Here is a 23887-nt window from a genome sequence, read left to right as displayed (position 1 = left end):
AAAGTTGCAGCATTGTTGAAAATTCAACTATCAACACCGTCTGCTCTTACATTCCCACACATTTTACCCTCTTTCTTGAGGGATCCAAATTTTATTTTCTCATACCCTGTCCCACCTGCAAATTAGGGGCATAATACTATAAATAAGACTTTGCCAGTGTGGTTCTTTATCACAACTGATCAAGATGGCAAAAGATTATCTGCTGCGAGGGCCATCCAGTTGATTTTGGAAGAGAGAGGGGCTTCGGATGATGATGTTGACAAAGAGGTTTCAGAATATTTCACATTTCTGAAAATTCAGAGTCTGACAGTGACTTTGAAGAAGAGGATGAAGTTGAGCACCATTTAGTAACAAAACGAAGACGAGTACCCCATCTGCAGCCAGCTCCAGGACCAGAACAAGCCCACCAGACAGCAAATGAAGAAATATGGATGTCAATAACTGGTGAAATCGAATGGTGTTCTTGCCCAAGAAATGAGCCACCCTGCAGAGCTGTTACTGTGATAAGCCAGGGCCAACACGGCTGACAGTTACTCATGTGCAGGACATCAAGTCTTCATTTGAGCTTTTCATCCCAGATTCCATCCAGAAATTTTTTCTGGATTGCAGTAATCTAGAAGGTGGAAGGAGATGGACCAAATTCATCTAAGAACCCCAAAGGCCTACTTTGGGGTTCTTATCCTTGCAGGAGTTTTCAGGTCCAAAGGGGAATCCAAAGAATCCCTGTGGGATGCAGAAACCGGCAAGAACCTTTCCGTGCATCAATGTCTCTGGAAAACTTCCACAAAATTTCCAGGATTATCCATTTTGATAACCGAGACGACAGACCAGCTCGACGGCAGAGAGACAAGCTAGCTGCCATCAGGACAGTGTGGGATAAGTGGGTGCACCACCTCCCCTGTTTTACAACCCTGGGCCTAATGTCACCATTGATGAGCAGCTGATCCCATTTAGTTGTGAAACATATTGCTTCACGTGTAAATGTGTTGTGTCTTTCCACTCACTCCACTTGATTATAACTGATTTATTTTTTTATAACATTTTATATAAAAAAAAAAGAATCGAGAAGCACTTTAATTCATAAATGTGATCTAACAAAGGTAAAGAGAAAAAATTTACCATGTTTGCTGTTCATATGGCTTGTAATTGGGATGAAGTAAACATCTGTTCAGTAATTTAACATAAAATTGTTTGATAGTGTTAATTTGGAAAGCCAAAACTCTAGCGGGTCCACCAGACCCATGAACACTGGCTGAGTAACAAAAATATGAACACCACACAAGGGTTAAATAATAGTATCTATCATGGCTGCATTCCCTGAAAGTAAGGCAAACCAAGGGTTGTGGTGTTTTGTGCATACCAATACATTATTGTAGCTCACAGAGATGTGAGTGTTATTTTTCCACTTTGAGAAGTCCAAATGTCTTCTGGAAATTCTGTGAAAAGGCTCTTTTTAGCCCATCGGAGAAGGAAAATAAGTGTTAAGAATAAAATGAATGATGGCTACACTCTATTCAAATTTCCTTAAAGCCATGACAGTGTGACAGAGTTGCGATGAATCGTTGTAGAGCCTATGACGTAACCTATATAAGTGTCTGGCGCTGCAGGCCAGCCTTCTTCTGTGTAGCATTAATTACCTTGTGCTGATGTCCTGGTGATTTACATGCAGTGCCAGGCAAAACAAATAAAATCCTGGCACTTTTTTTTCTTCTGGTCGTCTCTTTGATGAGAGACCAGAGGCAAATATATTTGTCCCTCATCTCTTCGCATCCATTCTGACATGCTTCGCAATTCCCCTTCAGGAATTTGACATCTGTTATACTGAGGCTAATTCTTTATGTCGAAGCTATGACTGTTATACTCACTGATTCATTCAAGAACTGCATTGAAAAAATAGCAGGAAACTCACAGAATAACTAGTGTTACACCGGTGCACATCAGGTTACAGAGTAGGTTTATGTTGTAGGGTTTCACGGGGATTTGCGGTTACGTACCTATGCTGAAGATTCAGCAAAGAGTAAAAATCAACTGTGATCATATCAACTGATCCCTGAAGCTTTTTTACTGGTTCATGAAAAGCCAGTTACCATTTACCATTAATAATTAACAAGAACTTTTTTAAAAACATGAAACATCTACTGTAGCTAAGGAAACGGAATGTTTTTTTAGAGAAGAAAGCTTTGCTAAACAAAGTGTGCATTATTCTGTTGACTAAAGTTTTGATTTTGTCACCACTGTGTGTCAGTTTTTTCCACGGCCAGATGTGTTAACATCTGTGGGATCTTTGCCAGGATGTTCACTTTATTGTAACTTTGTTGCCTCTTCTTTCTCGGTCAGAAAGTCTTCACTTTTTCAGAGTGGTCTTGTACACTCACCATGCACTTCATTGAGTACAGCTGATCTATTAGCTGATCACAAAGCAGCAACTCAGGGCATTTAGGCAAGCAGACAAAGGTGATTTAAGTGACTTTGACTATGACATGTTGTTGGTGCCAAATGGGCTGGTCTGAGCTCCCCAGAGTTCAGAGAAAAAGGTCTTAAAAAGAGAAAATATGTAGTGAGGGGTAGTTCTCTGGGTGAAAATGCCTTGTTTGATGCCAGAGGTCGGAGAAGAATGGCCAGACTGCTTTGTTCTGACAGGAAGGCTACAGATATTGGGCAATAGAAGATTAGTAAAACATTGCCTGGTCTGATGAGTCTTGAATTCTGTTGTGACGCTGGGATAGTGGTACCAAAATTTGCCATAAGTAACATGAAACCTTGTAACAACAAATTTACCGGCAGCTTTTGTTGGGGGTGAACATGAGCAGGGAGTCTAATACCTGCAAATCTTCAGTAGGTTGTTTTCTTTTAAGTATGTTTAATTTTAATATTTTATTGCCCTGAGCCTGAAAAAGTAAAATTAAACATTTGGCTAAATCACAATTGTCACATAATCACATTATTTATTCATGCCTCTTTTACATTTTAAATAAATAGAGCTAAGTAAAGAAAATTGCAGTGCATGCAATCTACCTAGCAGGGTGAAGCACAAAAAGGGAATCTTCTTTGTCTTGTATATAATATCAACGTTTTTTCATTAAATAAAAAGCATAGATTGAAAATTGAAAAACTGGTGCTCCTTTAAGGCTTAACTTTGAGTTTAATTTTGCATAGCATAACCAGAAATTGCTCTGTTTGCAGACACTTGTTTACAACTGAAGCCCACCAAGCTTTTCCACTTTCCCACCTCTCATTTTGTTTATCTGTCCTGTGCAGGTATTTAAACCACTGTAAGCATTTTGTCTGTCACGGTGGCTACAAAAGCCTCAGGCAGCATAAGCAGCTTAAGCTTTCTTGTTGTGGATTCCTGTCTGTGTTATTTTAGCAATAAGTTGTTCTGAATAGTATACCAAAGCAACATAACAGACATGACAATGCTATAAACAGATGTTTAAAGGTGGTGCGTGTCAAAAAAATAGTAGGAAAACAGGAAATGTTTACAAGCACTTAGACATATAACACGCATGTTTGTATTGAGTTTACATTCACTGATTAAAATTTGTGCTTCTCTGACTCTTGGGAAATTAATATGGCTGCCCAATCTCCCTGGTGTTGTATAAACAATTCCTAATCACACAGTGGTGTGTATCATTTGACTTGAAGTGTGTGTGTTATGCAGTGGTGTGTGTGTATAGGGCATTAGCTGTGTGCGCTGTCATTTGTGCACCATTAACACCATGCTGGGGCCTCCTTTTCGCACTCTCGGCTGTTCAAACATGCCGGAGGAGATTCGGTATTAAATGAGATGTGGCGCGGCTGTATTAGCCACTACCTCAGACAACGACTGTCACTTCAGGATGTTTTCAGGCTTTGAGGGTGGTGGGAAAGAAGGGGCAGTACTAGCTTCTTCTGACTGAAACCTGGGAACACAGGCTGCAGATCCTGAAGGTTGAGTATGCATGGACTGATGTTAATGCACACTTACAGGCCTGGCCACAGATCCTTGAAGGTCTAACAGTAGCAGGTGGAAACCACGGGATTCGCTAATGGGACGGTCTTGATGGATCTCTTGTCTGACAGCCTGCAGTGTTCTCCTAAGTCAGAGGCCCATATCAGCAAGGGGCGAATTACTTTTAAATCACCTGTGCAACATTTATCCCTGTGCCCTTGTGAAGACTCTTTCCCGTCATATTGTACAGCAAGAGGCTTAGAGGTGATTTACTGAATGTGAATCAACACCTGTATGTATGATGGGGCTAAATTTATAACTTACATTTGTTTCTTTTATCTTCTGGTCTCGCCCTGTCATAGTTAATCAACACAGGTGGAGTGAGTAATGCATCACAATTGGATGTCATACTTTATTAATGGAAGCAGTAAAAGCCAATTAATTGCTTTTACCACATCTATCATACTTTCCTTAAAAGGCTAACTGCTAAGTGTTTTATAATTCTCGAGTCCCTTTAGTGTGGGGATTAATGAATCCAAGTAATTCACTCTTCCGATGTAAAGCTGGTAGCAACAAACCTGAAGAGAGTTTGGATATATTACTTTGCTGAAGTCAGCTGTGATTAGAGGTTTGAGAAAGAAAGATTGTTCAAGCTTATTTTCATATAAAAAACCAATGGAATGTTTTCAGAATAAACTGTGATTTTGTTATATAAATGATAACCAGCAGGTGGGCTCGCCTGTATAAAAGCAGAAGCTTTAGCATTTTGTTGGAATGAAGCATTTAGGTGTGTGTTAAGACAATGCTATAATCTTCCCAGGTATGGATGTTCCAACAAATCTACACCAATGTCCATGCAAAGCTCAGAGACACTGCAAAACCCAAGAGCTATATCTCAGACACTACAGGGCTCAATTAGAATGTTAAAGGTGAAAGTTCATGACAGTATAATTAGAAAAAGATTGAAGAAGTTTGGAAATTTGCACAGGTTGCCAGGAGATGGCCTATTTTTTAAAAGAACATAGCAGCGCGGCTTAGTTTCATCTAAACAAACCAGAAGACTTCAGGAAAAATGTGTTTTGGACAGATGTGACTAAACTCTCATTTGTCCAAAGGACATTGTTTCAGTGGTCAATTTTCATGAAGATTTTGCACTTGTTTTGCTTACTCAGCCGTCTTGCAGTTGCTGACTTGGCGATAAATTCCTCTGTTTACCAAAGTTGTCCACAGTCAAATGCTAAAAGTGGTTCTACAAGCTACTGAATCATAAGGTGCACTTGATTTTTTACAGGACTGAATAAATTCCTGTGACAAAATTCTTTTACCGATGTCTGCAGCCAGTCTTGACTCTGCATTTTATTAAGATTGATGCTCTCAAGTCATATCATAGCAGTCCAACTCACTTTAAACAAGCTTTGGATATCTGTTGGCAGTAATATGTTTTACCCTGTAAACGCACGCGTTGCCTGCGTTTACAGGCAACGCAACAATATATGTTGTTTTTAAAGCTTTCATTTATAAAATAATACAACTACATTTTAAAGAATCAGCCACCTAGATGAGTGTAGAAGAAAAATTTAATCTCATTAGATAGTAAATATTGTCTAGATGTATCAGACTCTCTTTTCTGATTCATATAAAATGATAACAACTCATCTGTTTAGATGATTCAATTTAAGTCTCCATATAGACAGCAATATAATTTTCACTCAACAGGACCTTCAAGAGAGATATCGTTTCGATGATTATTTGTCATCGAGTAAAGAAAAATGATTTCAAATGAACTTCAGTCTTTGGAAATATAGTAAAACTGTTATTCAGAGCTAATTCCTTTTAAAATGCTAATTAACAGTTATCCCTCAAAGCTATCCTCAGACTCACAAACAGGAGGATAATAAATACATTTTCATTGGATTTTTGCTTAGCTCCTGCTTTTTCTTGTTTTCACTGATGCAAAAGTTATCAGTAAGCTTGGTTGGTGCAATATAACCTGGAGATGTTCAGCGTGATGAATAAAACATCAATAAAAAAATCCCTCCTGAACAGTGTCTCTGTAGCTGCTGGTGATTTTTAGAAAAAGAAAATCAAGGATACTGCAAAGTAACAGACGCATGCTGACATAGGGCCTTGAATATAGTCCGGGACTTTGGTTGACTTTTTTTATTTTTGCCTATACTTAAGTGAGAAGATAGATAGTACTGTGTATTTTACCTTGAACTTAAAGGAATTTTATCTAGTAAACAGTTAGATGGTGGATAAATTAATCAGTTGAGAAAAATTGATTTTGGAAAAGTGTTGATAATTGCCATTTCAATATAAAAATAATAATAATAATAAGTACACAAATCAGATAAATTGGAAGTTATAGTTATAGTATAGTTGAACTAATGTGCAAAATCATAGGCTGCATATAAAAGATAGAATGTGGCCACCATGATGAAGTGGAATAGCCTGACATTAACATAGCACTTGTTTAGTTTTACAGGCAACGCAAAGCACTTTAGACTGCATGTCACATATTATCTCTTGAGGTCAAAACCCTATGCCATGCTGTTAACATGCATTTATCTTTAATGCTCTCCAGTTTTAAAATCTGAGTCTGCAGGAACTTTTTTGCAACCTCAAGTGGCAATTAGATGAACTGTTTTTGCCATTTATGCAAAGGCTCCATCTGTGAGGTTACTGCTTGGAGAAAACAAGCAATTTAATGGTGTCACTCTGAACATAACAGAACTTGTCACTTTTTTCCGTGCATATAATTGATTGCATTTGCATATAATCCGAATAATCAATGCTGCATGTTAGCTGCAACCTGACCATGTTTTTTTTCTCTTTTTCAGACATTTCGATGGCCCATTGCCAGCAAGCTGGATGGAAATGAAATGCTAGAGATCCAAGTGTACAATTACAGCAAGGTCTTCTCCAACAGGTATGGTGCTGTTTACTAATTCAAGCCCCCCAGACAGCGCTTCAGAGTAAATTGTCTATGTTTGCCTTCCTGCCTTTCTGTTGCAACCTGTGACCACCCCAGACTGACACATGATGCATGTAGCTAACCTAATGAAGGAAACGCTTAAATTCCCCTAGGGGTTTGCTCTAAATTGACTCACCTGTATGCAACAGACTGCAAACAGCAGCCAGGGCTGAGTAAGCATCACGCCAGAAAGAGGGCAGAGGTAATGAAACAGTATTAAAGTCTTGGTAACAGGCATATTTATCATTTCACACACTCCAAACAGTCAGGTCATTTTAGAAAAAACCCATCCGGTCCTGTAGCTGATGATACAACTGAAAGTTGAGTATCATTGCTTTTACAATATCCGTAGGTTTAAAGACAAGTCAGACAAATGTTTCATTTTTTTTTAATTGTGTCATAGCTAATATGTTTTTACTGACACATCCCAACCTCACGAGGTGTAATCATGTGAGAACCAACTAAAAATATTACTGTGAGGTTCATCTGACCTGAATCATGGGTGCAGCATGACACTAATAACTTATAATGCTTTGTCTACAGAGAAGAGCCTTATTTTTCTGTCACCATTTCTCGCATGTCTGAAAGAACACATTCCTATTTCATCAATCCAGCCGTCCAACTAGGCCATGTAACTGCTCTTGTACTCCTTGCACATTAGTATTTCTTACATTTCAGATATGTATTCGACCTCTTGATGCTCATACCTGTGTGATGCCTTTTGAGAGCTGCCAAAATGCATGTCACCCGAATACATCCTGTATGAACAGAAATGGAGCAGAATGTACTACTGCTCTCCTAATGTGTTGTTTCTATTACGCTTCCCACATAGACAAGGTGTAGAAATCATTTGTGCAAGGCTGTTTGTGTAAATTGGCTAGTTAAGTAATATCCCTCTTCTCCTCACTTCTTCAATTTCTTGTTAATTTTTCCTTTATTTTGGTTCATTTGGATGGCGCTGTGCACTTTTTGTGTCCTGCTTGAAAAAGTGATGGACTGGTTGTACCAGGAAGCCAGTCCACCTACTGTGTCCATAACAAATCCAGTCAAATTATACCAGCTGCCCAACTTCTCACAATGGACTGATTGATGTGTCTAATATGGTTCAGACTAGAGAAAACATTGCACCACCCTCCGAGTTAATAAAGCACAGTAATGTTAACTTCCTTCTGTGTGTGCCCATAAGCATCAATACATGTGTGTAGCACCAGCTCAATAGTTAGTCTATGTAACCTAATCATGTCTGCAGTGTGCAAATTTAGCTGCATGTAAATGTGTGTAATAAAGAGCTAAATGCTGGTGACAGGTGTGCAGACACATGCTAGATCAAGTCTACATCAAGGCAGATTTGAACTGTCAGCAAGATTTCTTTATGCCATTGTGTGGAAGACTGAAGTTGAAACAAAGACAAATACATTTTTACAGGCATGCATGACAATTAGGGGTCAGTGAGTTTAGGAGGGTTTGGGCAGGGGTGGACGGTTAATTTTCCCAAATGGCAACATGAGAATCTGAAACGTTTGTGGAGGGCCGCACCAAAAAGCTGATATCAGTTCACCTCAGTATTAAATCCACAACAGTCCCAGTTTGTTTCTGTATGCGGCCCCTTGGGAACTTTATTTGCCTAATCCTGCTTTAGTGTGACTGTCCTACAATTAGCAAGTCACTACAGCTTAAGAATGCAGTCACCTTGGCTTCTCAGTCACCTTTAACGCTAGTTGTACGAAAAGACACCATAGGGAAGCAGCTGATATTTTTTAATCTTTCTGGTCATTTTTCTGTCAAAAATTAGCCTTACCAATTCAGAGTGAAAAACTGATATACATAACGTGCTAATCAAGCTAGCTACTTACGCAAAGCCACCTATTCAAAATGGTCTGTAATTATATGCTCCCTAGCAAAGATGTAAAATCTAACAGATTAAGAATTTACAGGAAAAACAGTATTAGGCTGGGCAGTAACACCAGTGTGAGTAGAACAATGTCTACATTAGCATTTTGCTAAAAGCAACACTGCACCAAAGTAGCATAGTTTTGCAGACACATGACTACTGACCATGTGATATAACTTCACCATTCTGGATGTGTGACTATTGTGAATGTGGAGTCAGGTGAATAAGGCCCTAGTCAGCAGGATTAAAGTATGATTTATTGGGTTGGGGAGCTGTAAGAGCTGTAAGAGCTGTAAGCTGTAAGCGTGGCAGTGCAGAGTGGGGAAAAATTACTTAGAAATAAGTTTGATGATAATTTGCTTGTGAACTCTAGTAGATTTTCTCTCTTTAGAGATTAGCTGACCTGTGATGCTACTTTTGCTACTTTTTGATTTAGCCAACTAAGTTAAACACTGCAAACCTATCAGTGTAGCCTATACTAAACTGATATTTTCATGCAACCTTTGAAAAACACAAAATGAGCATACTTAAATTTGTTTTTGCAAAATGCTTCACAAAAATATAATTTAGCAACACGTTATTTAAAGGTCTAATAACTTATTCAAAATTCATGACAACTTTAAATGTAAGATTTAAAGTTCCAGTTTATAAAATGTCACATACTGCTTCATCTATCAGTGTCACACATTAACATTTTTCCCTCTCCTAAGGAAATTCAGCAACTGTACATTTAGCTCATGGATACATTTTGTAATAAACTACACAGAAACATTTTGTGTGTTTCCTGATGCTTGTTGAATTGTTTAAAATGTTTCATTTAAAATTATCTTGCAATTAAAAAAAAACACTACTCAATTTATGCTCACTCCTCATAGCTAAATGCTGAAGTATAGCATACATAACTTTAGGTCAGCACCATAAATGCATCACAGGGAAGAAAGGGATGCGTTGAAGGTGTAAGCAGGCTGTGGGATGCCATTATGTTTGTATTAATGAGCAACTATCTCCATGTCATCACTGGAAGAATGCCAGGTTGCAGTGCATGAAAAATTCACGCATTCAGCAACATTATGCAATAACCTGCCTATCAGATGTAATTACTCATTAACTAAAGGTGCCGGAATGCAATTCCAATTGTTGCTATCTAACTTTAATCTTTGTTAGTCACACAGGCCTAGATACTGGTTCTCAACCAGCTAGCAATCACCCATCATAGGGGAAAAATGTGCACTCCTTAACCAGCTGGCAGAAACCGCATGATTGCTTTGGTTGCTAGCAGATTGTTGTGGTTGCCCATTGTTGGTGGGCAAAGGTTCGGCTTGCCTACGAATACTCCCCAGCTACTCATCAAGCCACAGTGAAAAAAGAAAAGCGTGACAAAAAAACATAAACTGTGACAGTTTGCCTTCAAAGTAAAGGAAATCTCTCAATTGCAGTGGTAAGGTATGGCTTTTTACACTGAAAGTGAACATTTCCTGGTTCTGGTTTGCATTGCAATTTTTACGGTTTTACTACCACCTGGCAAGTAGTTAGCAAATGTTTGCCAACTACAGGCAACTTGTTAGGAATCTAAGCAATTAACAAGGCACGACTGTATATTGACTGCATATTATATATTGAATATATAATGTATTGGCTGTGTATATAGAGAGTCTTGTTTACAAAAAAGAAATATAACAAATTCATATAGGTGCAAGCATGCCATTGCTCTGACACAGCAAGATTCTCATTCTTAACACTGCATATAGAGTTATAATTTTTTCAGATGTTTTTTCCAACTATGGAAAGCTTTTTCATAACTTCAGATGGATATTAATTCTGCATCATTGATCCTTAAGCAATGAAGGCAATTTTTACAGTTGTACACAAAGCAACTGCTAGATCCATTTTAAAAAACATACATTAAATTCAATTTAAATGCAGAATTGATTTGAGCCAGAGTTTCTCTTGGGTGGGAAAAAAACGCTGTTCTATTTTAATGAAACTTTTTCATCGACTAACTTTTTCATAACAGCTCAAGCACATTTGGAGATGGTTGAGTCCAAGCAAAATGTATACTTTGCCATAAGTAGGCAGTTCTTTAATGTAAAAACTGAGTACATAAGCATAACCTGACACACATTTAAACAGGTAAATAATTCAGTGTGAGTCACAGCTTTTGTGGTTCTTGCACCTGTTCCACATGTCCACAGGCTACTTAATTACCAGGGTATTTGATCTACTTCATCACTGTTTGTACCAACACACTTTAGGGCCAGTGTGATACACCCTGCCACCACAAATGTGATCACATTACAAAAACACAAAGAAAGGGCAGTGATGTGTAGTGGCCTCTTTGCTGTAGTGACATATAGACCGTGTTTTATTTGTTTTCTCATGTGGCTGAGAGATTTGCTTTCATATTCGGCCCATCATGGGGTATACTGTGTGGGAGTTATTGAGCACTGAACAGTGACAGGTTATATGATAGCATATTCAGTGTTCTAAACCTGAGGTCGGTGGTGTCTCAGCGCGTAGATTGTAAGACTGAGATAGAAGCCACAGGCAGGATGCCTGAGGCAGACTTAACAGTAAGCAAGCGAGAACTCAATATCAGCAATAAACAGAATTCTAAAAGGTCCAGATGCACGAGGAATAACCTAAGCGACCAAGCTCAGGAACATAACAGACACCTAAACAAAGGAAAAGGGACTATGTATACGGACATAGGGGAGGACAAACAAGGAGGAAACAAAGCCAAAAGCAAGACAAAAAAAGTAATTTTTTAGGTGCTTTCAATTGATCCTTCCTGTCCAGCAACATATATAATAATGTGTATGTGTTAGTCCCCATAGGGAAATTACTCTTCTGCATTTAACCCATTCACCCAGTGAAGCAGTGGGCAGCCACCAGTGCAGCGCCCGGGGAGCAGTGTGTAGGGACGGTACCTTGCTCAAGGGTACCTCAGGGTATGTAAAATAGTATTCACTGATCAATTGAGAGTGGTTGCAAGAAGTTACTGGCAGCTGCTGTGAAATGGAATGCTAAAGCTGAAAAATGGAAACAGAAGCAATTCACCTTCAAAGTAAAACTTGTGCATTTTGAAAGGCGTCTACTTCAGCATTAAGGGACAACTTTTATTTTGAAGACAAACATTCTCCATTTGCAGTTTGCATCACACATTGTTGAGTTTGCTCCATGGTAGTTAGCTAGCAATTAAATGTAGACTAGCTGCTGTTTTTCACACAATTGTATCAATCTGCCAGCTACCAAAAAAAATCAGATGGAGGAATTTTGTGCAACACTTTCCTTGTGACCAGTTTCACTCAGTGATAGCCAGTTATCTCCAGCAACCACTCTTAAACCAGTTGGCTAATATACAATTTCCCTAGTGGCCAACTGTACCGAGGGGTTGCTGATCAGCCTGTGTGACTGAGGAGTCTTCAGCTAAACAGATAAACCTGGTTTCATTTTTGCTTTTGTTTCAGTGCAAAATGAAAATTGTGTCAATAATAGGCAGATTTTGTCTATGCTCCGCACCCCCACACGCATCTTTACAAACCTTATGTTCTTTCTTTCTTCCACTTCGCCTCTCTATCCTTTGGCATAGTTTGAAATAAAACAATCAGTCAAAACAAACACATTTACATATAATTCTTTGTTTTGTCCTGCAATGGAATGTGTCTGTTACAAAGCTGTAAGAGTGCTTTATGTATATGCATCACAGCAGTAAAAGGAGCTAAACCGCAGGACCACACTCAGATTGCCATGGCATGCTGATGGGCAATAAAGCAAGACATAATAGCTTTTTCTATCATTTGCGGTTAAAAATTCTATTAAGCTCATCTGCGTGTGTGAAAAGGAGACAGGGTGTATTGATTGCATCCCCATGAATCAATAGATCATCTTTGAGCAATTCAGTGATGCATTCAGTGAATCTGCTCATATTTGTATTAGTGGCAGCAGAGTGCTTGGCAGAGACTTTCTGGCAGATCACGGGGGCCAAATCACACACTCCTGTCAGCTGTAACATTTCCATTTCACACTATCCTCCAGCTGCACTACCTGCCGCTGCAGTGGATTAGAGCATCTTTGCGAACCCTCTGTCTGCCTTGGAAAAAATATTTTACATTTCAAAGCTGAGCTCACCTCTTCACAAATACACCTGAGCCAGACATTTTGCCATAGTCACACCTTAAATTGAGAAAGAGAAGAAGAATTAATGCAAATTGAAAGGGAAGGGAGCTGAATCATGAAGCAGATGAAAGTAAATTGTTTGCAGGACTTCAATCAATAATGAATGCCACCTTTGAAGTGCTAAAAAAAAGCGAGCCAGAACATGATAGGCCTTGCTCAGTTCAATTATTCAGCACTTGCAACACGTGCTACAAGGGTTGAAAGGAAATGACAGACCATTTAAGTAGCACTGGATATATTGATCACCCCTGTCTGGTAAAGGAAACAGTGCAGTGGGTTATTAGTAATATTGCTCAGAGTCTCAGAAGTTTCTATTCATCTTCAAAAGAAAAAAAGTTTTCTGCACAAAGCCATCTATATCCACACAGACGTTTTTCTTTAGTCATGTCAGGCCTGTAGAGTTGTGCATGGAGTTATGCATTGGGGAGCCTGGCAGATACTCACTTTCACAAAGGCAGAACCTGCCAGCGCCTCGGGGGAAGCACATACTGTTTTTGGGGGTTTTTTTTAACCTGCAATTCAAAGAGAAGTCAAGTTCTGGAAGTCTAAATTTACCTCATTATTAAGTTTCGAAGCTCTGCTGACAAATGTAGCCTCACTTTCTACTGTAGTTTGAATTCATCACCACTGACTCCAGAGGAAAGACAAAGTGAAAACAGAAGGTATAGAAAGAGCGAGAGATTAATCTAAGGAAAGGGGGAAAAAAATAATAGCAGACAGATTGCTGCTTTTGTTGCAGCTCATTCATTTATTGAGATAGTATTCGGGGGTGGGGGGGGGGGGTAATGTTGAATTGGAGGTGTCCTTGTGTACATGTGTGTGTTTGTGCGTACTGCAGTCCTTCACTCTATTCTGACTTGTCAGGTTCAGTAGTCCTGTTGGGAAGATCACATTGTTGGCTGCGATCCCTACAGATTTCCTCTGTGTGTGCATGTGTATTTGCAAGTGTGTGCATGGCAGCTGGTTAACTATTGTTTCCACGCTTTCGTTTTATGATATTGTATCTCCCTACGGGCTCATATCCAGGCTGCTGTTTGTGTGTATGCCTTTCCTTCCTTTTGATGCTCTCTTTGAATATTTATCACCCTGTATGTCACATATGCAGTAGAAATATAAGATGCAGCTTTATTTTCGGTCCGTGAGTTATCCGAGGTACGTGTTTGTGTAGCTGTAAACATTGTTTGTCACCACTGTATATGGCAGAAATGCCATATGGTTGGGCTCAATGTGGACTTCAGCACACGTTCTTCATGTGTGGCTGACTGCTCTGCAAACAACACACTTTTATGAGGGAAACTTTTTAAATTATTCAGCAGCTCTAATTGACCACCTGAATGGGGACTGTACTGAGTTTCTACCCACTGTAACATTTCATGAGGTGTCCTTGGGCAGTGGAGAAATCCATCTTATGATCTAAAGTTTGCAATAGGGAGGTACCATTATGTTGGTAATTCTTCAGGGGGTTCTGGATGGAGGCAACGCATTATATTAAAAAATGTATGGTGTATGTTTACTAAACGTTCCATAACATAAAATGAAATTCTCTCCTGAAAGCATTATGTTGATGGATCATCAGTCTGTCTGTCAATCCCATTTTTATGAACACAGTATCTCAGGAAAGCCTCGAGGTAGTTTCTCCACAGTTTGCACAAATATGAATATTTAAGCTTCAAAGCACAAGTTACTACACCAATGTCTGACGTGATAGAATATAAAATGACATTTTAAGCCCAAAATACCAACGGTAGACTTCACCGTGATGTCACACTTTCATGGACATTATTAAATGCCATAACTTAGGAACAGAAGAGGAAATGTGACCATATTTCACATTTTGTTTTTTTCACTTTGTTGCCTATTCTGAAAATGTGCTGACTGTAAATCTGATTTGTGGCTAGGTTGAAGATGCATGTGCAGCCTCCACTTTTTTTTGTAGTGCCTTTATAGTAAAAATCCACATTTAATGCAATCATGGCTACAGCAATATCTTTTAGCTGTAGCTCGTTTGGACATAATTTGTAGGTAGAATAAATAGTAGATGGATAGATGTTTAATTTACAGAGTAGTTTTGACCAGTGTGGAACATTTTTGTGTTAACTGTTTGATATTAAGCATGAAAAATGTCTAAGTATTTTAAAATAGGCAGTAAAACTTAATTCCTATTGCTTATCTGCTAGGAAAATTAGTTATCACAGCAGAAGCAAAAATCATTTCACAAGATGCACTTCCAAACTAACCGGGGGGTTGGGGCACTAATTACTTCGTTTGAGATGCAGCATATGGCAGAGTGAGCTGGTGACAAAGGTAGTGAAGTACTTTTTCACTGTCTGTCACCGCAAATGTCCAACAGAAGTAGAAAGAGTGCCAAAGTGATATGGATCAAATTAGACACCTGCAGTGGCCAAAACAGCTCAGTTCACTGCTGCTTACATCCAAAAAAAGAGGAGATGTTGTGTAAAATTTAATGAAACCGCTAAGGGATTTGTTAATTATTAAAATCCCATGTATTTAATGAAATATGGAACAAGATGACAAATCAAATTTTAAACTGTGAAATGTTTTTTTAATAACAAAGACAGAGACATGTTAACATATTATAAATATATATGTAGGGGGTTTTTTTTCCATTCAGCAATTCACAGCTTCTTTTGTCATATTTTTGTTTTCATAATGTGAGTTCACAGCTCTACACTCCTGGTGAGGTAGTTTAGCACACTTTTATAAGAAAGAAATTATGTTGTACACAATAAATTTGGCTTGGTCATTGTATTGCTTAAACAAGCAAAGCCTTAAAAAGGGGGGGGGGGTGCAAACTTTAAAGGTTTAAACTAGGACATGTATGTTTGCATGTGTTTTTTTTTCCAAATGCAGTGATGCGAGCGCTCTATTGCAGCATGTAAAACAAAGATAAACAGATGGGCAGCAGAGGAGGAACAAAAGACAAGTGACACAATGCCATTATTGATTCTATTGATTTCTGTTTACAATGCATGGCTCTTTGTTGCTCTTTTCCTACAGACTCATTGGGACTTTCTGTATGGTGCTTCAGAAAGTGGCTGAAGAGGGACATCTAGAGCTGACTGACACACTCACTGATGATAACAACACATCAATAAAGGTAAACTCTCACATTAGAACAATCTACAGACATAAATCAATGTGAGCCAATCAAAATATTTAGACAGCATTTTCATGTGACTGCACCATCTAATTTGAAACCTTTAATGTTGGGCCTTCTGTAGCTTTATTTCAGTTTATGTTGGGATTCATTCATAAACCCATATTTTATCGACAAGACAACACAGATAACATATCAAATGTTTAAAATAAGAAAATAACAGAAAAAAATCAAAGCTGTTTTGAAGTGATCGGCAGCAAAACATTGAGTAACAGGGCAACAAAAGGAAAAGTAAGTTCAGCTCGAGGAACATTTTGCAGCTAATTAGACAACAGGTCAGTGGCATGTTTAAGTATAAGAAAAGCATCTTGGAGAGTATCTCAGAAGTAAAGATGAACAGAGGTCCATCAATCACCAGGAAACATTCAAATCTGGTTATTTTTTCTTAATTTGGATTGAAAAAAATTGTGGATAGAAGTCGGCTTGCTCTCTAATGATCCTACTAAACCAGTGACATCTTTTTCAGTGGTAACAAGGACAGTTTTGAGAAAATAAAAAAAAAGGGCTTGGATAAACGTACAACATGTTACCCAACAAGCAACAAATGGCAAAATTAGCAATTTGTTGCTGAAAGTATAGCATTTTGCCATAAAATAGGTAAATATTATTCCCACAAAGATGTTATAGATGTCTTTGCTTTATGAACTGATCACATGCCACTGTTGAGTTTACATATTGTTTAGATTTTTCCTAGTCACCAGCAGTGTTGGTCAAGTTACTTGAAAAAAGTAATCAGTAACTAATTACTGAATACTTCCCCCCAAAAATAATCCCGTTACTTTACTGATTACTTATTTTCAAAAGTAATTAATTACTTAGTTACTTAGTTACTTTTTAAAAACACGATTTACAACCTGAAGAGGTGATAAAGCGATAGATCTTTCAGCCCAATTCTACTTTTTCTACATAATCCATCATACAAAATATAATCAAATGGAAAAGTCCCTTTTTTAACTTGTTTTATCAGTTTTAATCTTTTAACTTTATGCATCAAGCAAAAAATTTAATTATATGCAACATTCTCTGACTTGAATAAATTAGTTTAACATTTAAACCTATTTTCTGCACATTCCAGCACATAAAATAAAATATTTTTTGTGTTTACACTCAGTCTTTCAAATAGATGCAAGTAAAACACAGCAGAAAATAAATAAAGTCAAAGACTCAGCGGTCCTGTTGCTCTATTTTCACCTGCAAAGCAGGAGTGGAGTAGGCGGAGGTTTACCCTGGTGCAGGTGTGCGGCAGCGGTCAGTGGAAGAATCCTTTTCTCTGTGAGTTTCCCATTACGTCGTTGCGCACTCGGTGCTTGCTTGGAAGTTTAGGGGTTTTTTTCGCTGTAAAAAGAAGTTTTCTTCCCACGCACGATGGACGCTAATGTTTTTGTCACTTTTTATGGAATCAAACTCAAAGTAAGGTCAGTACTTCCACGCTTTAAACCATAGGTGTCAAACTCTGGCCCGCGGGCCAAATTTGGCCCGCAGCCTAATTACATTTGGCCCGCAAAGCCACACCAAATTACTATTAGAGCTGGCCTACTGGTATTATACAGCTAATATATATATATAGTTTAGTATTAAGCTTTGCTTGTTCCATATTCAGTTTTTCAGCAAAACTTATTTGAGTCCATAAGAAAAGATTCATTCTTATATCTGGAGGAAGATTTCTTTTTTCAATAAATATTAACGTTAGCCCGCGACTTTGTTCCAGTTTTGAATTTTGGCCCACTGTGTATTTGAGTTTGACACCCCTGCTTTAAACGCTGCACGCTCATACTCTCTCCCACAATCGATATGTGATCCATTGTTGATCTGCACACAGCTGTTGTCACTAAGGGCGCACTCGCTTACGTCACTGTCATGAGACATTCTTGCAAAAAAATCACGGTTTTAGTAACGCAGTAACGCAGAGTTACTACGGGAAAGTAGCGTAATCTAATTACCGTTTTTGCAATAGTAATCCCTTACTTTACTCGTTACTTGAAAAAAGTAATCAGATTACAGTAACGCGTTACTGCCCATCTCTGGTCACCAGAAAGTAACACAGGCAGTAACTAACTAGGATAGGCTCCATGTTTAGCCTCACTGAAAAGATCAGCAACATTTGCTGCGAACTTTCAAATATCTTTATTTTAAATTCAAGCAGAGACTCCAAAGTGCCCAAAATGTGTCAAAATGAGTCTAATCTAAAATAGACTTATTGAATATCACAGTCATGAAAACATGCCTTTACTCCATGGTTACATTACCTTTAGTTAGGTAGTTGAAAGAACCTGATGAACACAGCAGAGGTTAAAACTGAGCCTAAATCGAACTTCTAGTTTTGTAAATTATACAACTTACCATACGGCATTAGAATTGAAAGGGATTGTATTAGCTTCCAAAATGCATTCACAAGCAAATAGGGGACCATTAAATGGAGAAATCAATCTTGAATTCCACCTGCACTGCTGACAATAAGCAATGTAACAGTCATCACTTGGCCTATAAAGGCACAAGCATTAAGGACCCTCACATCAACGAGGATCTGATGGAAATACAAGTGTGTCGTAGCAACATCAGCACATTTGCATTTAACATGAATCCAGATATTTACTATTGATTGGAAATTTTATTTAAAACTGCTCAACCGAGAGCAGTTCAGTGGTGAGGTTGAGAGTGAGGCTGATTTAGCAGCGAATGCATAATGTAAGAATGAATATGTATATGGAAATGAGGGCAGCACAATTGAGTGTGTGAGAGAGAAGCCAACCATATGAGCTTTCAAACCACCCCAGTGTGCAGAATGGTGTTCCTGGAACCGGGAGCACTGATGTGATGATGTGATGCTTCTGAGATGATGACACGCAGCATGGGAGAGCTTCAGGGTTTACACACATTGCACACATTGATGCACATATCCACAGACATATGTGCAAGTCGCTTCCCATGAAAACAGGAGAATTGTATCACTGTGCGTCCCTGTACCAAAAAACTGGTAAAACTAAGCCAGACATAACCTGAGAGCAACACTTTTACTTACAATCCTGCACTGGTGTGGTTGCCATAGAAACAAATCGAACTCCTCGCGGACCACAGCTATCGCCTTGTGAGGATATAAGGAAGAGCTGGCGACACAGAGAGAAATGGAGGAGAAAGGAGCCGAGAGCCCCATGTACATTTTTTTCCTCATCCATCTTTGTCAGTGGAATAAATTGGCTGCTCTGTAAAAAAGATCAGGTCGTTGTCAGGAGGCTAAAACTTGTCCAAGCAAGACTCCCAAGAAGGCACTAAAGACACACTAAAGTGTCACCCATGTTTCTGACCTGGATTAAACAAGCAGTTAGTGTCAGTCTGACTTCCCCCAACAAATACCAAGCAGAAGACATCATTTATTGTCCTGTCAAGTTTGCTTCTACTATCAAGAGCTTTTTCTACACAATTAAACTGATATAGACATGCCAAGACTATGTATTACTGTGTTGTCTATTGTTTTGTTGTTGTTGTTTATTTCAGTGAACTACAAGCTCAGTTTGACTTGTGTGTTGGTTGTAACATATAAAGACTCACTCATGGCTCAGTGGTTGGTGCACCCTGTCAGTCAAAGCTGCCTCACAACTAATAATGACATATATAAATGAGTGTGTTAAATTTGCTAATGGGTCCAAAATCTGTTTGTTTGTTTTTTTTAAAGACAGTTTCTGCTTCAGAGTTGTGGATTTAAATACAGGAGTTGAAAGGGACTCACTCCGTTTATTGACATTCTCAAGTTGGCATAAATGCAGTCTTCTGACACTTTAGCACACATCTTAAGCTAACATGTTGGTCTTGGAAAACTGTACAATCCCAGCTTAAGTTTTTTAATTCATGTGGTAGTTGACGCTGTAGGCATTCTTCCTGTGCCGAAGAATATGTTAGATTAAAATAACTTTACAGCATCTGCAGGTAACTTGCTGTTTCTCAAGCTTTAACAGCATACAGTGATATGATATTGATGGCTGTGTGAGTATGTTCTAATGTCTGGATACACTGCCATTCTAGCAAATAAAAATTATATATGTAGCAAGGGCAAAATGTCTTTTGACTGTTTCTCAGTTAGAGGTATCACAAGTGATTATATCTGATTTTGACAAAGGCATAATTAAGTCCCTACAACAGCTGAGAGAAGACTGAGATTTCCTTAGCAAATGAAGTCTCATATCAGAGGAAACAAAGACGCATTTAAAAGATACTATAAAAATGTCAATCTGTGGAGAACAGTAGAGTTTATAGTAGAAGTATAAGTTTCTGGAGAGGACACTGTTTAAAGATGTTTTAAACTTTATTTTGGGGAAAAGTTAAAAAAAAAGTGTTTTTCAGACCTAACTTCTAACCATTAAAACTGAAGAGAGATTTTAGATATTAGATAATGCTTCAAATTAAATGACCAGATTAAGTACTTGAAGTCATTTAAAGATAAGCTGTACGTCTTTGCTTCTGAAAGATTTACTATGATTTTATCCAAATACTTTGAAGCTTCGTAACGCCGTTTCAAGTAAGCTCATTTTCATTCATTCACTATTTCATTTCCAGACCAATGTTACCATAGAGATCAGGTACCAGCCGATGGATGGCATGGTTGGAGTGTGGAGTGACGGGGACTTCTTGGATGTTCCTGACGACCGTGATGGGACGTTTTCCTTTGAAACAGATAGCTTGCTGTCAGGACAAAGCCACGGGTCAGGGACGTCCCCTGGACGATCTTTACATGGATCCATACCAACCTTCAGAAAGTAAGTCAAACATAAAACCATCTCTACATTAGAACATAGCACATTACAAATCAACTACTCTTAATTTGCCTTTCAAGATTAATGTGTTGGCTTCCCAAACAAGATATATTGTTTTAATTACATGATTCACTTTTTAAGAAGTCAGTTCCAGTAACAGCACTACTGACTCACACGTGGGTGAGAATTACTGACTAGTTCATGCAACATCTGTTATGATTACAGAGAGAAATAAACAGGAAGTCTGTTTTTTAATAAAGACTTTATTGTTCCACAAACGAGCTGTTATAAGTGATCAGTTGATCATCAGTCTATGGTGTAGACTTGACTATTGTTATTGTTTTTGCAAAGTTTCAATGAAATAAGCAAAGTATTCGAGGCAGAACTAGCAGCTTAACCCCTCGGGACAGTTACATAACTGTAAAGCCAAAAGGAACAACCTTTGGTCCCGTGTAGAAAAGACATAAATTTACTCAATTTAATACCAGAGCAGTGAAGAACAACAGTTGCTGGATTCTTTAGATTCTCAGTAGTGCTAGGCAGCTCTTTTTAACATAAATGACCTAATTGCTGTCCAGAGACTCCAGACTGAAAGACGTTAGAAGTTGTTTTACATATTTGGCACAGAGTAAAGCTTTGTAGCTCTATAAGAAGTTTGCAGTGTCGGATAAACGGTAATGCGGTAAAAATGCAGTAGGTTATGAACGAGAAGCCAACATGGAAGCTAGAAGTATCTTTTATTGAGTGTTTTAGTTGAATTGTTATAGTTCCTCCTACATAACTGCAATATCTCTTGTTAAATTACCATCTTCTACTGGTGTTATATGTCATGCCCCATTTCCTGTCTTCCTCTTCACTGTCTGATAACAGACAAAAGTAATCTTAAGACACCAGGCAAGAAGTGTTTAATTTCATTGATTACACAAGAGTAGAGTGCAGCGTCCACTATATGGGAAAATGTATGAGTATCATGAAGTTGAATCTCCACATATTGCTGTTGTATAATAGTAATAGTTATGTTGGGTCACAGGATCCATGTGTATACAAACGTTTCCATTTTTTTAATCCATGCTGGCATCTTTTTCCTGAAAACCGTTTGCTTACCTGACACACACACACACACACACACACTGAAAATGTATGTATGCCTGTTTTAAGAAAAAATATAAAGATCCTCATCTACTGTATAAGCAGAATCAATAATGTCATTCCTAACAATATAATCAATTCCTATAGACAAGTAAACGCAAGCCATACAACATCAAATATATTTAGCATAGAAAGCTCTAAGAGCATGTTCTGCCAAGGCTTTTTCTCTTTTGTCATCCTCTTCCTCTGCAGTTCTACTGTTGCGTTTTCGCTGAATAGCATGTGAAATAATCTGTGGGTTGTATTGATTTCCACTGAAACTATCAACACAGCCAAACCCCTAAACCCATCTTTGTGCTGTGTATTGAATGGGCATGTATAAAAAGTTTGTGTGTAGCTTGCTGTTGTGCTCAAGTATTTGTCTGTTAATACTGAACACCTACGTTTACATTGTGTTACAGTATCAAATTCCTTGGAAACAGGGTTTCCAGCCTGAGGACAATGAGAAGAGTTAGATAGAAGTTATAGAGCATCCCATGAGTGTTACATAAGAAAGGAAGACTTTGGATATTGCTCAGAAAACAGAAATGAAAATACTGCTGTAGAAAAATAGTGTAAAAGAATTTAGTAGAAGCGGGAAGAAATTTGTGATCAAATTGTTTTTTTGCTACACACGCTTCAGGTGAACCGGCCTTCTTGTTTCGTTGCTGAGGTTGCTACAAGCTGTCAGTCAGACCTTGTAACGAGGTGTCGAAAGGCATTTTGTCTTGGGGGGAGAAAAGGTGAATGAGTTCCTGAGAAAGCCCAGACAAAAAGTTCAGCTCTAAACTGCTGCAAAATAGTGTGGCAGGATTGTAGGAGGATTTTTAATAGCCGTGCCACTTCTCATCCAATCCTATTAGTTCCTGAGTTACCGGCTGCTAAGTTTCTCTATGGTTGAGATGTTTTCAGAATTAAAATTCCCAAAGATATTTCACTGTGTCTTGAATTCTGATGCTCCAAAGCCGCTGTTAATTGTCCTTACTGTGGTAATGAAGTGTGGATGTGCAGGAGATGATAACCTGGAATGAGCCTCTCATTCCTGGAGAGTGGAGGGGGATTAGGAGGAGGAGATGGAGAATGTCATTAGCAGTTAAGCTTTAACAATGATCCTCGATTTTTATTTTTATTTTTTTAAGTTTTTAAGTTTATAGCTCTATGTTTGTCATTTTTAATCAGGGGTTGCAACTCCTGTTGAGGACTAGCGTGGACCAGGTCATGGTGGAGAGTGGACCATAGTAACTTTAACCCATTTTAGGGCAAATATTTCACATCTCACACACCTCAGTAATTGTTAGTTGTCCTTCCCAGGTATTAATTATTAGCATTTCCGAACTTAAAAGGATTTTTATTAGCTGCTGCTAGATTGAGACTTTAAATGCAGCACATTCTAATGTGAGTTACATTTAAAAAGCAGGAATTCAGTTTCCTGTTCTGAGCTTAATTGTGGAAGAACAAACATGATCCTGCACAGCGCTCAACCCACTGGTGCCTATTTCTGTTATATCAGCTGTAGCCTAAAGGTCATGTGTGCCTCGTACACGGGGGTTGGTGTTCAGTGGGGATGGAATTTCATCTTTACATCTTTCCAGCACTTCTGTAAATGACAAATTGGATAGTGAAGGTATATGACTTCCTCTTCGTCCCCTTAAGTTGGTACAGTACTGCTGCCACCTCTTCCCATCTCTCTGCAAAGTCTCTGGGCCTGCAGGGTGATTTATGGCAGCACCCATAAAGCACTGCATGCTATCTGCAACACAACAATAAGCCAGCTTTTTAGGGGTTTTGTTATTTCTAAAAGTAAATCAAGTTCTCTGAGTTTCATTTAAGCAAATGTGTTGTTTAGAGCACGAGTAAGGAGCAG

The 23887-nt window shown here is 38.4% G+C and overlaps 1 protein-coding gene across 6 annotated transcripts in view; it reads left to right on the top strand.

Annotated features, from left to right (window-relative positions):
* The window catches only part of otofa (otoferlin a), an 88382-nt gene that overhangs the window by 21412 nt on the left and 43083 nt on the right, over positions 1-23887 (top strand). For all 6 annotated transcript variants that reach the window (XM_026194454.1, XM_026194455.1, XM_026194452.1 and 3 more), the window contains exons 3-5: positions 6772-6860; positions 15991-16090; positions 20699-20898. In XM_026194454.1, the coding sequence (XP_026050239.1) occupies positions 6772-6860; positions 15991-16090; positions 20699-20898 (389 nt within the window). The remainder of the gene's footprint in view (positions 1-6771; positions 6861-15990; positions 16091-20698; positions 20899-23887) is intronic.

This window comes from Astatotilapia calliptera, chromosome 15 (assembly GCF_900246225.1).
Source record: "Astatotilapia calliptera chromosome 15, fAstCal1.2, whole genome shotgun sequence".
NCBI classification, from domain to species: Eukaryota; Metazoa; Chordata; class Actinopteri; order Cichliformes; family Cichlidae; genus Astatotilapia; species Astatotilapia calliptera.
The sequence above is the reverse complement of the archived record's forward strand: the minus strand, read 5'-3'. Positions and strand labels throughout refer to the sequence as shown.